The 17,874-nt window shown below is 37.8% G+C and overlaps 1 protein-coding gene across 1 annotated transcript; it reads left to right on the top strand.

Annotated features, from left to right (window-relative positions):
• The first annotated feature begins 1,822 nt into the window (after positions 1-1,822).
• On the top strand, positions 1,823-16,629 carry LOC115415142 (hydroperoxide isomerase ALOXE3-like). The gene is made up of 15 exons (XM_030128615.1): positions 1,823-1,862; positions 1,941-2,111; positions 5,324-5,531; positions 5,613-5,694; positions 5,773-5,889; positions 7,260-7,363; positions 8,176-8,348; positions 8,507-8,650; positions 9,940-10,143; positions 10,994-11,080; positions 11,773-11,939; positions 12,051-12,172; positions 13,302-13,402; positions 15,770-15,937; positions 16,052-16,629. Exons 1-15 carry the CDS (start codon positions 1,830-1,832, stop codon positions 16,229-16,231), a joined length of 2,061 nt encoding a protein of 686 aa, XP_029984475.1. The 5' UTR covers positions 1,823-1,829; the 3' UTR covers positions 16,232-16,629.
• Positions 16,630-17,874: the final 1,245 nt, after the last annotated feature.

The following is a 17,874-nucleotide window of genomic DNA, read 5'->3' as shown; positions in this document are numbered from 1 at the left end:
TTTTAGAATTGACTTTTATTGGGTTTTGTGTATATTTTGAATGTGGTATACGACATTTTGTTCATGCTTTCTTATATTCTTCATTTCATAGGTCTTATGTATCTCATTGTTGTGTGAAACAAGTACAACGGAGGACCCAAGTGCAGTTTAAGGTGCTCGGTGAGCACAGTCTTTATTAGGAAGCAGACAAGCAACCGACAAGGGACAGACAACAGGTTAACCAGAGACAGGCGGGGGTCCGAAACCAGGAGATCCAGACGAGTCCAGAGGGGAGCAGGCAGGAGACAAGGCCAGAGGACAGAAGGCAGGTCAGTTAACCGGGGGTCAGGCGGAGAGACGTGGTCAGACAGGGCTGGTCGGTTACCGGGGGCTCAGACAGGGAGACGTGGTCTAACAGGCGGGCAGGTGAATCTCCAGGCGGCAGGCAGGCAGGGCAGGTCAGGAACTAACAGGGTCCGGATCAGAAAAACAGACAGGAGAAAACGCTGGAGAGTAACACACGGTGGTAGATACAATCTGGCAGAGAACAGAGAAGTGAGAGGTGAATATATACCCTCTACCTAATGAGCCCAGCCGGGCTCACAGGTGAGAGTGATAAACTGATGAGGAGGTGTGACAGGCAGAGTAATGAGGAGGTGTGGCTGAGAAGTAAGAGAGAGAGAGAAAGAGAGAAAGAAAGAAAGAGAGAAAGAAAGAGAGAGAGAGAGCAGAGTAGACAGGAGATGTGACAGTTGTGTTTTGGGTTTTTTTCCCCTCTCTTCTGCCCAGTTTACTCAGTTCTGGTTGTAGTTATTGTCACCATGCATATATAGTAATATATATGTAAAGTCATCAGTCATTTACCCTCCTATCCTCCTTACCCTGTTTGAAAACACACAGGAGCAGCCGAGTCCGATTTCTACATCTCATAAACAGTGACAGGAGGAGGTGCAGCGACCTCAGTTCCTGTTTCCTATTTTTTTTTCTTTTCTTTTTTTTTTTTTTTAACCCATAAGGACCCAGTGTAACTTTTGTGTCAGTTCCCAAATGAGTTTCTCTCTACTTAACCTCTCCTAAGTGATCTTTTACCATTTATTCTATATTATTCTAATATCCTCTGAAAATCCTCTGAAAATTTTCCGGTGAAAATCAACTATTTTTTTTTTTATGTTTAATTGACTGATCATGTAGATGTTTGTAAAAGCTCAGAAAAAAAAAAATACTTTTTCCGTGAAATGTATCATTAACTGAACATAAACCCAGCATTTCCATCCACTGTCACTGATCCAACTCCATTGGTTTTACTGGTGAATCAATGCTGTAGAAGATGACAGTGTTTCCATGGTAACTATGGAGCCTTTGAACGTCCAAATGGGTCCAAATAGATTGCCAGTGACCCAGAATAGATGTCATTACATTTTGAGAAAAGTAGGTCAAAGTTACAATTTCTTATGAATTTGTAAAATACCCACCCCCCACCCCCCACCCCCATTTACTCATAATGGGCAAAATTTCAAATGTCTCTAAAAGCAAAACTATTGGCTGAATTCATACAAAATTGACTTTATAGATTGCCAGTGACCCAGAATGGATCTCATTACATTTTGGGAAAAGTAGGTCAAACTTACAATTTTTTATGAATTAAAAAAATAAATAAAATTCTCATTTATTTAGATTGGGTCACATGTGTAAGGGGTGGGGTTTGCTGTTCCTGGCAGAACTTGTTAAATGTTTTCCCTGGCACAAAAAGCGAAAAAAAAAAAAAAAAAAAAAAAACACACACAAATATCAGATTACAAAGAAATATGCAAGACTTCCTCCACTGTGAAGACATACATGGGAGTTGCCACATGCAGCATTGCAGTAAAACAACTCATCACAGTGTAGGTAAGGGGGGGCTGTATGAGATAAATACTTGATCCAGTCAGATGTGTTCACACTTTTATCTTTTTCTTTTGTAGATACACAACTTCCTCAGAGTGACCATGGCTGTGTATAACGTAAAGGTGACAACAGGTGAGATGGAACACGCAGGAACGTGGGACCACATCTACGTCACATTAATTGGAACTAAAGGACAGAGTGAGCGAACCGAGTTGGACAACTATGGCACTGACTTTAAAGCTGGGGATGTAAGTGAATCAATAAAGGTTATAATGTCAGGTTTATTTGTGCATATCCTCCTCAGACCCAGGAAAGTGACAGTTCTGGCTTTTTTACATTAAACAATTGTCTTGATTAGAAACTGCATAATGCAACAGCTTTTTCCAGATACATTTTTAAAGTTATTTTTATTTCTTTTTAATGGAATGTCCTTTACCACAGACAGCATTTTTTAAGTTTAAACTGTCAAATGTTTGTCCTCTACAGGGGACAAAATTGCATTGCTGGGTCTCAGGAGGATATAATGTAATTATGGGTTTCTGTAAATTGGCTTAGAATCTGGTTTTGATCAACTCTATATATAAAGTGTCATGAGATAACTTTTTTGTTGTGATCTGGCGCTATATACATAAAATTTGATTGATTTAGTGATTTGATTGGTTTTCCCCTGTAAGTTGCTTTGGAAAAAAGCATCTGCCAAATGCATAAACATAAACAAATGCATAAACATAAACATATTTACACAGATATTCAAAAAGAATGAACCCATTTTATGACGCATTACTTCAGTTCTCAAGCATCGTCATGGAATGAGTTGCTTTTCCATTGGACATCTGCACAAAACTTTACTGATATTTACTAAATGTCAAAAAAACAGAAATACGTAATATCGGTTTTTCCATTAAATCACAAATGCGATGATTTGTTTATTTATTATCGCGAGATGACACGAGAAGTCATTCCATAAACATGGCAACCAACATAAATATGGTGTTGATTTACAAATATATTCATCATCATCATCATCATCATTATTACCCCTCTATCCTGTACTAAATTAAAAAATGATTGGGTGTCCTGGTGCGTCCACACATACCGCAACATACTGCTTCTTCTTCGCTTGTTGTAACATACGTCAACATCCGTTTTTTAATTCACCTGACTCTAGTTGCAAAGAAAAAGGTCTTTCCATAGCAGTTTTGCGTGATATACCATTTGCGCTACACCCAAAAAAACCACCATTTGCCAGCACAAAAACCATTAATCAAAAAATGAGACTTTTGGCAAAATTGTCATTTTTCAATTAGGTAAATTTTTATGAGCAAGTTATATTTGCTCAATTTGAGGGTCAATGGAAGAGCGACTAGTGACCATTTGACAGGAGTTTTCTAAGTTTGAGCTTTTTTTAAATGAAAAAGTGCCTCAGCGATAGATTGGTCGGAAGGGGGCCCAAGACCTTGCTCTTTGTGCTTGGACTGCAAGATCCCCAGACCTCACTGTGTGTGATTTTTTCTTGTGGGGATACATAAAAGATTTATGTTCCACCCCTACCCACTAACCTCGACAACCTTAAACACTGAATAACAACAGCGATCAACTCAGCGGATCGTGATATGCTGATACACGTCTGGGAGGAATTCTCTTATCGCATTGATGTTAAGATAAGATAAGATATTCCTTTATTGATCCCACAATGGGGAAATTCACACTGTTGTCAGCAGCATAAAACATACATAGACATACACATAAAAACAAACAGTCATATAAATTTGAATAGAAAAGTGTTTAAAAGGAGAGCACAAATATTGTTCGATATGATGTATTGCAAATGGTTATGAATATATATATATACACATATATATATGTATATATATATATATATATATATATATATATATATATATATATATATATATATATATATATATACACACACACACACACACAGGGTGGGGAAGCAAAATTTACAATATTTTGAGGCAGGGATTGAAAGACAGTGTATGACCAATTAGTTTATTGAAAGTCATGAGAATTTTTTTGCCACAAGAAAATGTACATAATAGAAAATGTTTTTATTCTATGTGTCCTCCTTCTTTCTCAATAACTGCCTTCACACGCTTCCTGAAACTTGCGCAAGTGTTCCTCAAATATTCGGGTGACAACTTCTCCCATTCTTCTTTAATAGTATCTTCCAGACTTTCTCGTAATAGTTTTGCTCATAGTCATTCTCTTCTTTCCATTATAAACAGTCTTTATGGACACTCCAACTATTTTTGAAATCTCCTTTGGTGTGACGAGTGCATTCAGCAAATCACACACTCTTTGACGTTTGCTTTCCTGATTACTCATATGGGCAAAAGTTTCTGAAAAGGTATGGATAATAGTGTTAGGTATGATTATGACATCAATATACGTTTGGTTTCAAAACAATTGACGTAGTGCCTGCTGAGAAAAAACAACTAAATGTTCATTGTAAATTTTGCTTCCCCACCCTGCATATATATATATATATATATATATATATATATATATATATATATATATATATATATATATACACATATATAAGGACTGAATATATACAACATAAGTGGAATAGAGGGAGGGTTGTTATTACACATTATACATTGATCTAATGGGAGCAGGACTGGTTGATGTTGTCTGTGCTGCAGGTGGCGGCCACATTGAACACTTGTAAGACAGGAAATGAAAGTTGTTTGAGTAGAATACTTGCGACTTGGCTGGAGTTTTCCATTACTTTTCCTTAAAATATTGCGTAATGAAATCGGTTCATTCTTTTTGAATAACCCTGTATTTCACACTGACTTGGTTCAAACATACTGACAAATATTTTACTTGAATTTAAATTTTCCTCGTTAATGTTTAGCAAATTTCCACTGTTGCCCATAAAATGTAGAAAAATGTAGTTTTCAGGCACATTCTTTTTATTCCTATTCATATACATCGGTAATCACATTTGATCATGTGCAATGATTACATACTGAGTCCCAGTTCCACTTTATCAAGAATAAATCACACTGTCAGTCATTTAACTCAACTCACAACTCAAACTGTGACTACAAGAAGCACAAATGGACAAAAAAATGGAACAAATGGACTGATTACAGAACCTGAAATGAATAATGTGAATGTAGTGTTGTGTAGAATACCCAAGCAAGGTTTGTTTGTTCGTTTTTTGTTGTTTTTGGTGACTGTGTTTATAAAATTTCCATAAAAACTAAAGTGAAAAAATAATCCTACTATAACGGACGCACTGTGTCCAACGCGTGTCCGATCGATGTCCAGATGTTGCAGCACAGGAGAGCGTACGGGTGCAATGCCGCTGTTGCACCACAGGAGGGTGCTATCGTACAATGACACCATGGGTACAATGCCGCTAGTAATAATAATTCCAACTTTATGGGCAGGAGTGTATAATTATATTAACTCTTTTTCACAGACAGCGACCTACACTGTCAAAACCAACTCGTCTTTGGGTAAAATTCTGTTGGTCAAGGTGGAAAAAGATCCTTATATTCTTCTACCAATTGAAGATCAGTGGTACTGCTCCAAAATAGTGGTGACGACTCCAGAAGGAGATGAAATCCTTTTCCCCTGTTACTTATGGATGTCCAGGGGTGACATACTGGAGCTGAGAGGAGGAAAAGGTCTGTTAAAAACACCAGAAATGAGTGTAAAATATTTGTCAGTCATTTCAAATATTAATGGTTTTTCTTTTTACATTTAAGCCACTAAGGTTTTTGAAGACGACCACCCTGTGTTGACCGAGCACCGGAAGAAACAGCTGACACAGAAAAAGAACATCTTCAAGTGAGTTGTGTATGGTGAATATCTGCAGATGTAGATCTGAAATCAGAACCTCATGTGGATTAATGTGTGTCTGTTTAGATGGAAAATTATGGATGACAGAATTCCCCACCATTTCGATGACACAAAAGATCTCCCGGCTGATATCAAGTTCTCCGAGTCCAAATCAAGTGAAATCTTTTACACAAAAACATTCACGTGAGTTACCGGTGCATTTAGATTAATCCATGTTAAGTGATTTTTAAAGCTCTTGTAGTTTTAAATGTGAGTGTTTAACTCTATTTGAAAAAATGTAAAGCCATTGTACTTATTTTAAGTCTCTATAAATTAAACTCTGTAAATACTTAAGTGACTTAAGAATTTACAGAGTTAACATCATGTTTTCACTGGATTTTTTAAAAATTCCATCTTGTTCATTCTTAACCCATAAAGACCCAGTGTTTTGTGTCAGTTCCCAACTGAATTATTCTCTACATTTAACCATTTTTCAGTAATTTATCACAATTTATTGCAATATTATCCTGTGCATTTTGCATTTTTCAGTGTAAATCATGTACAGTCGCAGAAAAAAAAATATCACACCACCCCTGTTTTCTTCAATTTCTTGTTCATTTTAATGCCTGGTACAACTAAAGGTACATTTGTTTGGACAAATATAATGATAACAAAAATAGCTCATAAGAGTTTAATTTCTGAGCTGGTATCTATCCATTTTCCATGGTTTTCTTAATAACCAAAATCACTTCAGTTCTTACATCAATATCTATGGCATTGTACTGACAAAAACAGTCCTTTTAGGCATTCCATGTTTTCTTTTCTGTCTGTTTTAGTCACATGATACACACAGGAGTTAGTACTTGATTGTATAAACATTGTTTTTGATGACTTTTGATGGTCTAATATTTTCCCGCAACTGTATTTTCTTATATTTAATTCACTGGTCATGTAGATGTTCATGAAAACTCAGATTAAAGTTTAGGGTTATTGAATCAGAAACAGAAAAACATAACGTGCTGTTCACTTTTAATACACACTTTGACCTACTTTCCCAAAATGTAATGACATCTATTCTGGGTCACTGGCAATCTATAAACCAAATTTGGTATGAATTTGACAAATAGTTTTGCTGCTAGACTGTTAAAGAAACAAACTGAACCAAAAACAATACCCCTTGCTTCACCTTCGGAGGGGGGGTGGGATAATAACTGAATTTAAGAAAAAGTGTGCCCATCCACTGTCACTGATCCAACTCCATGGGTTTTACTGGTGAATCAGTGTTGTAGAAGATGTTGACTACGGAGCCTCTGAACGTCCAAATGGGTCATATTACCTATTATTATATTACCTCAATTATTTTATTTACATGCATTAATAGGATAGGTGGATCAGCAGTTATTAAACTGTTTAGATCAGCAGATGCTTTTGGTTGTCAGTGGCTGTTTGGGTCTTTATGGGTTCATATGTGTACAGCCATATTGTCTACATATGTGGCAAAAGGCTGTTGATATGCATTTATGACTATGTTGTTTAATTGTCCTACACCGTTTTCCTTCCTTACTCGGTTGCAGTGGACTTGAACTCAAGTTTAAGGGACATTTTGGATCTACAAAAAACTGGGAGAGCTTTGAAGACATGAAACACATATTCTGGTTCAAAGAGACAGACATGTCAGGTAGGTTTTTAACCACAGTTTAGAGTTCTTTGACCTTACCATGTATGAGTTGCCAAATGAGTTAAACCACTTTCACAATAAACAGGTTGTGTTTCTTTTGGAATTGTGACATACTTGGAAAGTAGTCTTGCTTGGGGTTTATCCAATGTGCAAGAATTTTTCTTTTAACCCTGTAAAGCCTGAACCATTAAATCATTGACAGAAAATTCCAGTTCTTTGAAACTGGAGCCTTTATTGGTCCTTCTGAAGAACCCTTTTTTTTTTTTTTCTAAATATCAGTTTCCATGTATGAGATTCAATTTTGTATCATATTTGACACATCGGGTCTCAATGCTCAAATATTATTTTTGAACAAACAATAACATAATATAATACAAACATGTCTAACAAATTGTTGATTTCTTTTTAAAATTGCCAAAGTTCTGCCTCCTTCCTCATTAATGACAATCTTGTAGTGTCACTGGAAGGGCCTCTGGTGAACGAATTTCTCCCCCCTGGTGGATTATCCATGTACTGCATGTATCCAATTGTATACATCAGGTTTTTCAGGAAAAACACTGATCATGCAGAGGGCTTCAAAACTCATGTGTCAAATATTATATGTTTGGTGTTATAGGGTTAACTGATTAGTGGTCAACCGTTTTGCAGCAGCACCAACATTAGGAAGCACACCAGAGTACAGACAGGAAATAAAAAGTAAAGAATTAGACCAGTTAAACCATTGTCACTCTTGAAATTTACCATCCATCTGCACTCCAATCTTCATGTTCCCATATTAGATTAGGTATATTCATCCATTACTATTCCTCCAGCTTATGTTGAAGAGCACTGGATGGAGGATGACTTCTTTGGGTACCAGTTTCTGAACGCAACCAACCCTAATGTGATCAAGCGCTGCTCAGAGCTTCCACCAAACTTTCCAGTCACGGATGAGATGGTGCAGCCATTCCTGGAAAAGGGTAGCTCTCTGCAGAAGGAAATACAGGTATGGAGAAGGTGTGGTGTTGGATGAGGGCCTTAAATGAGTGTAAATGTAGCACAGATAAAGTTCAGAAACCAGTTACGATTATCACAATTCTGTGTATTTTAAGGATGTACTGCATTGTGTAAAAGTCTTTTAATGTGTTCTTTTGATCTTTATAGAAAGGCAAAATATTCATTTATGACCAGAAAATGATGGATGGGATACCCCCTAGAATGAACAATGGTGAACCTCTGCCTGTGACACCTGGTTTATGTTTGTTCTACGTAAACCCAGACGACAAACTGATGCCAATTGCAATACAGGTATTACAATGATGTGTTTTAATTAAGTTAAATGTAGTATAATGAAAACTCATATGAATTTAAAGTTGATGCATCTGTCTTTGCAACATAATCTATTTATGTAGTACACTCAGTTAAATGCAGTCATGACTAAAAATTAATTTTTTGAGGCCACAGTGACCTTGACTTTTGGCCACAAAAATGAAATTTATTAATATGACTATTGTACTTTCCGGACTATTGGCCGCACCCATGTTTCATGCTGCTGTCTGCAATGTCTCACCATCGATTCATTGATGCCAAGCTTACGTGCAGCAGCTCTATTTCCTTCTTTGACAGCCAGATTGATCATTAGCCCATGAAACATTAATTAGCTGCATCATTGTTTGAGCGGTGGGTTCAGAGCGTGTGAAAAAAGTAGCAGCTTATAGACTAGAAATTACAGAAGTAGTACATATTTGTAACACGTTTTGTCAAGCTGGTCCCACGATATCATGTTTTAAATGTAATCAGGGCTAACCAACCAACTAAACTTTTTATAGTAATGCTTAGATGCATGTTTCCCCTTTTTAAAAAAAACAAAAAAGTAGTAGTAACAACAACAACAACAACTACTACTACTACTACCAGGCACAAGAAACCCTGCCCCTTACATGTATTGTAGCTTATTTTGGCATCGATCCTGTTGATGTCATCATGTCTATGCATGCGCTGATGCCGGCATATCAATTGCCTCCATACATGTGCCAAGTTTGTAGTAAATTGAAACAAAATTTATGTTTATAGACATTTGAAATTCCGCCCATTATAAGTAAATGGGACGAAAAAAAAGATTTAATAATGTATAAAAAAATTTAAAATTTGACTTATGTTTCCCAAAATGTAATCACATCTATTCTGGGTCACTGGCAATCTATAAACCCAATTTGGTATGAATTCAACCAAAAGTTTTGCTGCTACAGACATTTGAAATTTTGCCCCATTATAAGTAAATGGGGGAAAAAATATATATATATATATTTTTTCAAAATTCATAAAAAAAAAAATAACTAAAAAAATTTAATGTTGACCTACAATTCCTGAAATGTAATGACATCTATTCTGGGGCACTGGTAATCTACAAACCAAATTTGTTATGAATTCAACCAATAGTTTTCTACTAGTGTGTTAAAAAACAACCAAATACAAATCCCCTGCCTCCCCTTCGGGGGGGGGGGGGGGGGGGGTAATAATACTGCATAAACAGATGTTGGTGTAAGGACAGCGGACACATCTGATCAAACTTATGGGTCTTTTCAATCATTTTCCAGTTGCAACAACAACCTTCTGAGAAGAACCCCATTTTTCTGCCCAGTGACTCAAAGACAGACTGGACGCTGGCAAAGATGTTCATCAAAAATGCAGATTTAATGGATCATCAGTCAGTCCATCACCTCATGAAGACCCATCTGCTTGCAGAGGCCTATTGTGTTGCAACTCACCGCTGCCTTCCTGTGGTTCACCCAATTTACAAGGTAGAAACACACAAACATCAACCCACCCTAGCGCTGACCTCTCAGAGTGCAAAGGAGAGCATATGACAGCCACAGAAAAAAGCAAAAAGACCTTTAAGAAGTTTCTCCAGTCAAGACTACGGATGAAACATGAACCAATTATACGATATTGAAGAGAGAATTATGAATGGATGCTCTTTTTCTGCAAGTCAGTCCTTCTTAAAGTAACACCACAGAACTTTCTGCTCGCGATGTCCCCCTAAATTCAAGAAATGGTATTGTCTGTAACAACTGTTGTAAAATCTATCTCGGTAATACTCACACATTTGTTGACAAGCCATTGATGCTGGTAAACTTCCTGAGGCAAGACAGGAGACATACTGATAGAAATTTACTAGGGTCTTCCTCAGTGTGACATGATTAAAATCACCCAATACAAAGTTTGGAGCCTCCGGTGAGATAGTCTGTAATCTGTACAATACAGTGTGGGTGGCAGAATCATCATGAAAGTGAAACTTAAAGACATGTTACGAATTTCTTTAACCCTGTAAACTCTGAACTATTAAATCATTGACAGAAAATTCCAGTTCTTGAGACTGGAGCCTTTATTGGTCCTTCTGAACAACCCAATTTTTTTTTTTTTCCAAATATCAATTTCCATGTATGAGTTTCAGTTTAGTCTGTTGTGTTACTTTAAACGATATACCACAGATTTCGTTTAATATGTTTTTTCACTTGATAGAAGAAATGGACTGGAATCTGGATCCAGTTGGGTTTTGGTTATGGTTTCTTCTGTGATCATTGTAAATGTTCAGTATGCTATCTGTTTGTTTCTCTACTAGTTTGACTCAGCTGTTTTTTGTCTGTCCAGCTGCTGATCCAACACTTTCAGTACACCATTCAGATAAACTCATTAGCACGCAAGATTCTGTTAGGACCTGATGGACCGTTATCCATGGTATGAGCTCATATTTGGAACAACTGAATTACAGTGCACCACTAGTCGCTTTTCCATTGACCCTCAAATTGTGCGAATATAATTTGCGCATAAAAGTTCGCCTAATGAAAAAATGACAATTCCGCCAAAAGTCTCATTTTTCAATGAAAAGTTTTGTCACTGGAAAGAGATGGTTTTTTGGGCATAGTGAAACTGGTATGTCTCGCAAAACTACAATTGAAAGACCATTTTACCATTTAAAAAAAAAAAAACGGATGTTGACAGACGTTCCAACAAGTGAAGAAGAAGAGTTTTAAAACAAACATGGCGCAGTATGTGGGGACACACCAGAAAACCCAATCACTTTTTAAATTTAGTACAGGATAGAGGGGTAATATATAATAATAATAATAATAATAATAATGAATATATCTGTAAATCAACGTGACATTTATGTTCGTTGCCATGTTTATGGAATGACTTCGTGTCATTTCGCGATTATAAATAAACAAAATCATCGCACTTGTGATTTAATGGAAAAACCGACATTACACGCTTCTGTTTTTTCGACATTTAGTAAATATCAGTAAAGTTTTGCGCATATGTCCAATGGAAAAGCGACTAATGAAATACAAGCCTCCCTTCATTTGTCTCAATATGAACACTTTCCCTACTGTGCAGATTCTTGTAAATTGTGTTCTACTGATTATTAGAGTTCACTTGGATTCGATGGACTGGTGGAGCTCATGAGAAGGAGTCTTCCTGAAGTTACCTTCAGCTCCCTCTGTCTGCCAGACAACATCGCTGCAAGAGGACTGGAGACTGTGCCCCATTTCTACTACAGGGATGATGGTCTGAAGCTGTGGGACATCATCAACAGGTTACAGACTCATAAATACTGCAACATCTTCAATCGTAAAATGATCTGGTCCTATATTTCACTTGTACAGAGCCCTGTCTTATGCACCAAATGTTTTCTTTGCTTTATCAGATTTACCAAATCAATGATTGAGATCTACTACCAGTCAGATGATGATGTACGCAAAGACTCTGAGCTGCAGGACTGGATCAGTGAGATCTTCACCCATGCTGTGTTGAAGAACAAAGCCTCAGGTAAAGCATCTAACACTTAAACTAATTTACTCAGAGGCCGTTTATGCGCAGCCAGGGATTTTTGAAAACAGATTTTTCTCTGTTTGTGCCTATCGTTCACACGACAATGACAGGCACAAACACCGAAAACGATGGTTTCTAAAAACTCCAGCCAAAGTGAAGATTTCCACAAATGTCCATTTTCGCATTTGCATGTAAACAGAGGGAAATGCAAAAACAGAGATTCTTGGACGGACATCACACTTTTCAAAGGAAATATTCTACCAAGTTCACATGTGATAAAACAGTTTAGAGGAAGAGGATGGAGCTGATGACTGAAGATACAAGTATTAAATGAGAAAATAAGGAAGTTAGGTACCGAATGTTAGCATCTTAGCTAGTTAGCACCCACTACATCTGCTTAACAGGATGTTGGTGAATTTACTTGATACAAAATAAGGACTTTGAGGTGTTTCCACTTTTTCATACTTCTAATTTTGTTTATTTATTTGTTTAGCCCTTATCTGTTCTGTCCAGTTCAGTAGAAGGTAAATTATGTCGTAAATTATGTCATAATTTATGTCCGTGCGCAGTGGTCATGAACTAAAGACAAAACATGACTGAAAAATAGACACAGCTGTTAATGACTACAGAACTAACAGGGTTCGACTCAAGAGTCCAAACCCCTTTTCATTCCCTCTGTCACATCAGAAAAGCAGTTTGATTGTTAATTTAAAAAAAAAAAAGTGTCACCAGCTCAACCATTAGCATTGCTCAGGAAATCTACATCTCCATAGGTTCATACCGGACGTGATGTTTCATTGTGATACTTTTCAGGAATCTGATTGGTTAATGGTACTTGATCATCCCACTATACTGCCATCTGCAGGCCTGGCATGCTCTTGACTGTATAGATATGCAGTGCTGTATAAACGCAGAATTTTCCAAAAATGATCACATCTGCCCAAGGGTTGTTTTTTTGGGGTTTTTTTTTAAACAGAGAGGTGGAAATCTCTGTTTTCAAAATTACCCAGCTACGTATAAACATAGCCGTAGTCATCACAGTCTATACAATGTATACTGCATGTAGTGTTCAGTACTGGGTGGTTTGCATGCAACAGTTCACTAACAATTCTGATGTTGCCAACAGGGTTTCCAGAAAGCTTCAGTAACATTGATGAAGTTGTCAGGTTTGTTACCATGGTGATCTTCAGCGTGTCTGCTCAACATGCTGCCGTCAACAACGGGCAGGTCAGTCAACAGGAAACACAACAGAATGTGTGATTAAGAATTGTATTGTGATTCCACATGATGAACATGTTGCTGTACAAGCTGTGAGGCTGACAGACTTCTCTCCAGATGACATACAGACTGGTTTTTCATAGAAAATGCAGGGAGCAAAAGTCTTCAGCAGATTCATGTTTAATTTTAGGAGGGAGTGTCACGTTTCCCATACAGGAAGTGAGGACCTGGGGTAGAACTATGACAGTGATGCCATACTGATGAGAGTTTGCATGAGTTTGGCCTTTTTGCATGTATTGCAACATCCACAAAACAGATGCATTTCAGATCCTGGACGAGCCCCCAGTTAGTTACATTTCCAGTAAACTAAGTGAAGGCTTGGGGTCGGAGTCCAGCACCAGGTTGGTAACCCACAAAAACATGCAAGGACGGGTAAAAAAAAATATTGATGGTGTGCGTTTTTGCCAAAAAAATAAAGCCCTTAAAAGTGAGTTACTGTGTGGACAATGTGTTTAATTATGGGTCAGGTCACAGATCTAATGTACGCGGATACCGGCGGATGGGGATTGGACATGAAAAAAATGCCTTTAGTGGGTCGGGTTGCGGTACTCAGCTTCGCAGGTGTGGGTTTGGAAAAGTGGACCCATGCAGGACTCTGCTTGGGGTACAACTAAGGCAAACCAACAGACATGGGCCATAAAAGGGGTTCCAAAAGATGGTTTGAGTAGACAGACTCATCAGCCACTAAATCTATCAAAAGGATAGACAAACAACAAGCAAAGTCATCTGACCCACAAAACCAAAGCCTGAGTGGAAAGCAAATGAATGGGGACCAACTAAATCCAAAATGCAATGCAGGTATTTTCTTTTATGGTGAATATGGGAAGATCAAGATGGAAACATGTACTCCCCAGAGATTCCAACCAAACTGAACAGTCAGTGTCAGCCTCCTTATATCCATTCCCACTCAGGACAGTTCCCCTCAGCTGTGGTGGAGCCACAGATGCATCCACTCACACCTGATCAGCAGAACCTGAAGGTAGGATCTGTCTGTGACAGAGCTCATTTCAATCACAAAGTAATGCTGTGTTCCTGGCAGGTTTTTGAGCCCGTAATTCACAACTTCAAGCCTTGACTTGAGACTTTGTAGCATTCCATGCAAGTCATGCCAAACTGCCCAAGGGCAAGAAATTGTTGTAGCTACATGTAAGCAAACCAGCATAGTGAACTGTACCGGGCTTATACTAATTTACAGTCATTTCTATGGTCAGAGGTGTTTTGTTCTTTGCTTATGTGAGGGAAACACATAAAGCAAGATAAGCTGTTATACCTTTTATGTTATGTTATTTGTATATTTGGATATGTATTTGGTATTAATTTATTCTTGCACTCAATGGAAAGAAAACTAGCTAACGCTAGAGTGGCGGCAAAACATGCATAACATTTGCGAATAAATAATGCAAAAGCAATACCTTGTTTTAATAAACAATTTGCATAAAGACTGCATCCATGGGGGCCGCCATTGTTGTTTCATGGGCTATGTGATGTCAGAGCTCAGAACTGGGAGTACATCGATCTAGTATGAGTTCACTGGTGGGAAGTCATGCATTTGACTGCCATTCCAGTGCATTTCCACTGGTAAAAGGTTGGAAAAACACAGGTTACGGGTTGCCAGGAACACAGCATAAATTTCGTCTTGGTTTGGGATTATTTAGTGTCTATAACACATTCTCATAAAATGTATTCCTAAATATCCCTTGGCTATTAAAGTACAAGAGTCAGGCAGGTCTAAAGTGTACTCGTAAAATAATTCAGATGTCACTGAATGACAATGTGAAATAATAATCATAATAATTCTAACCATTGCTGGACTCACACAGCGGCTGAAACAATGCATATGTCACTGAAAGAAGCTGTGTGCAACTTCATTCCCACCAGATGGGTCAGTGTCTGATATTAACAATGGCCTAAAAACTCAGAGATTAAATGTGTTAAATTGTACATACTTTAATAAAATTAGCTAGTAAATTAATGACAAATGTGCTGGTTAGCTGATGTTTTCAGTCATAAAGTGTTATAAAGTGCATCTCAAAACTATCTGCGTCTCCCAAATGCAAAGCCTAAATACACTGCAGTACAATAAATATAATATCCTTAGAACACTCTGATGGACCAACAAATAAGGTTCCAGTTGTCCAACAAGTGGTGATGTAGCTAAATCAAAAGTTTAGAAAAAAAAAAAATGTGTGAAGAAAATACGACAAAACCCATCCTCAACGGGTCATGACTCAGCTCCCTGAAGATAAGAAAAGATCTGGACTCAAGTGCCAAGGTGATATAACATAAAACTTTTTTCTTGGTATTTGTGCTCTTTAGTTTGAGTTCTATTGGGTGCTCAATGCATCGCTCCTCCTGATGAAACCTCCTCCAACCGTCAAAGGCCAATCAAGCATGGAGACAGTTTTGGAAACCCTCCCAAACATTGGGCGCTCCGTCAAATTTGCAGCCCAGGCGTGGGTGCTCTCACAAAAGTACACAGACATAGTAAGTTGTGAAGCTAATGCTAACATGTGCCAAATAGTGGTCCGTCTACCTACTTTGAATTCTGCAGCATCTGACAGATTTTATTTTACAGCACATTTTTTGTCATTTCTGCAGGTCATTTTGGGCCAGTACCCAAAAGAACGATTTGATGACCCTGAGCCCAAGAAGATCATTAAGAGATTCCAAGATGAATTGTCCCTCCTCAGCAAAGCTATTAAAGGAAGAAACTCAAAGCTTGAAATTCCTTACACTTATCTGGACCCGGATCAGATAGAGAGCAGTATAGCTATTTAAAGAAACCTGAGGGGGTTACAGATGCATGAGCAGGATGGAGTTGACAGCATGAAACTGTTTGGATTTATATTTTGTCATTTCTTGTCAGTTACATTCATGAATATAATCAAGTGTAAATATTAAATTTCTTCCAGTTACCGTACTTTCCGAGCTATAAGGCGCACCTGACTATAAGCCGCAGGTGTCCACGTTGTGACATGAGATATTTACACAGAAAGATGGTAAACAGAAAGATTATTTGAATATTTATTTCCATCCCTTCACTGCTTTTTTCCAAACAGCGCCTGGAACACAGCAGTAAAACGGCAGGAACACGGCTGATTAACCAAAAAAAAAACAAAAAAAAAAACCAGAAAAGTCATTGATCCTATCTTCGTCTTCCTTCTGCGCATTGAAACCACTGCAGTCGTCTTCTTCTGTGTCAGAGTTGAACAGCCTCAAAGGCTCCGTCACACACCTTCTCAGTCTCTCCTCCGCTGCTGCTCAATGGCACTTCCATGCAGTAGCTCTATTTCCTTCTTAGACAGACACATTGATTGATTTTAATTTAAAAGCTGCAAAATATGCATTTCTTCATGTGCTTTCCATGATGAAGGTTTGTGCATGACACGCAAAATGATTGATAAAAGTTAAGCTCAAAACTTCTCCTCTTCATCACCTCTTCCATCTGTCTGTCTCACTTTTGCGCTTCCTGCTAGAGCGCCCCCTGGAGGCCGTTAGCCCGTATAAATCTATACTCGAGCTGCATCGCTGTATAAGCCGCAGGGTTCAAAATGAGAAAACAGTAGCAGCTTATAGTCCGGAAAGTACGGTATATATAATGCTCAGCAAAAAATAACAATAGTAGCTAGAAAAGCACTCGGAGAGCGCAGACCTCCGCCAAGGCAGATCAGCCCCCCACCCCACCCCATAAGCATCATCAAAACAAACAAACAAACAAAAAACAAATAGACATAGTAGTATCCGATTAAGGACCACATATGAAAGTGGCCTGGGTTGGATTTGTGCTGTTCAAAATGCCTTTGACAGATCGGATACAGGTTACATATGGGCAAAAAAAATCGGATTTGGGCCACATTTGTCTGCAGTCTGAACGTAGCCTTAGTTTTGACAGATTTGGCTAATCTGCTGCTTGGCTAAAAAGCCACTAAAACTTACTGCATTATATTTTCAACTAATGTTTAAGTTCATTTATTTTAAGGATACGATGACAAAAAAGACAGAAAACATCCATGTAAATATGTTCAAAGTTCAATTTTACTAAAAGTTAAGCAATTCAATATGGCTGCCGCAGTGTAATGTCATAATATGACTCCTATCATAAACTTTTTTTATTTTCTCTTTTACAGTATGACTTTATCTCTAGCCACTTCCATGCTACAGCTTTTTGAAATCTTGAATAAACAAACGCCTAAAGGGTGAATTTTCTGGTATCAGAAAAGTGTCTGGGATTACTGTACAGTGTTTGTTTAGATTAATGCTACTAAGATTTTTTCAAGCTTTATTGCCCAGTTTATTCATATACCTTCCCAACACTTGCAGCTGATTGATGACATTATGTGGTTTCATATCCTGTTGCATGTTATGGTTTAAAACAATACACTTTTCATACCAAATTCCCACCGTACTGGATATCCGATGGC

This window comes from Sphaeramia orbicularis, chromosome 24 (assembly GCF_902148855.1).
Source record: "Sphaeramia orbicularis chromosome 24, fSphaOr1.1, whole genome shotgun sequence".
NCBI lineage: Eukaryota > Metazoa > Chordata > Actinopteri > Kurtiformes > Apogonidae > Sphaeramia > Sphaeramia orbicularis.
This window is presented reverse-complemented; position numbering and strand designations above follow the sequence as displayed.

Excerpts from the sequence above, each read along its gene's own strand:
- LOC115415142 (XM_030128615.1), top strand. The coding sequence starts at position 1,830 with ATGCAGCATTGCAGTAAAACAACTCATCACAGT. Across the intron at positions 5,532-5,612 it reads GGAGCTGAGAGGAGGAAAAG|CCACTAAGGTTTTTGAAGAC; the intron begins GTCTGTTAAAAA and ends TTTACATTTAAG. Across the intron at positions 11,940-12,050 it reads CTGTGGGACATCATCAACAG|ATTTACCAAATCAATGATTG; the intron begins GTTACAGACTCA and ends TTGCTTTATCAG.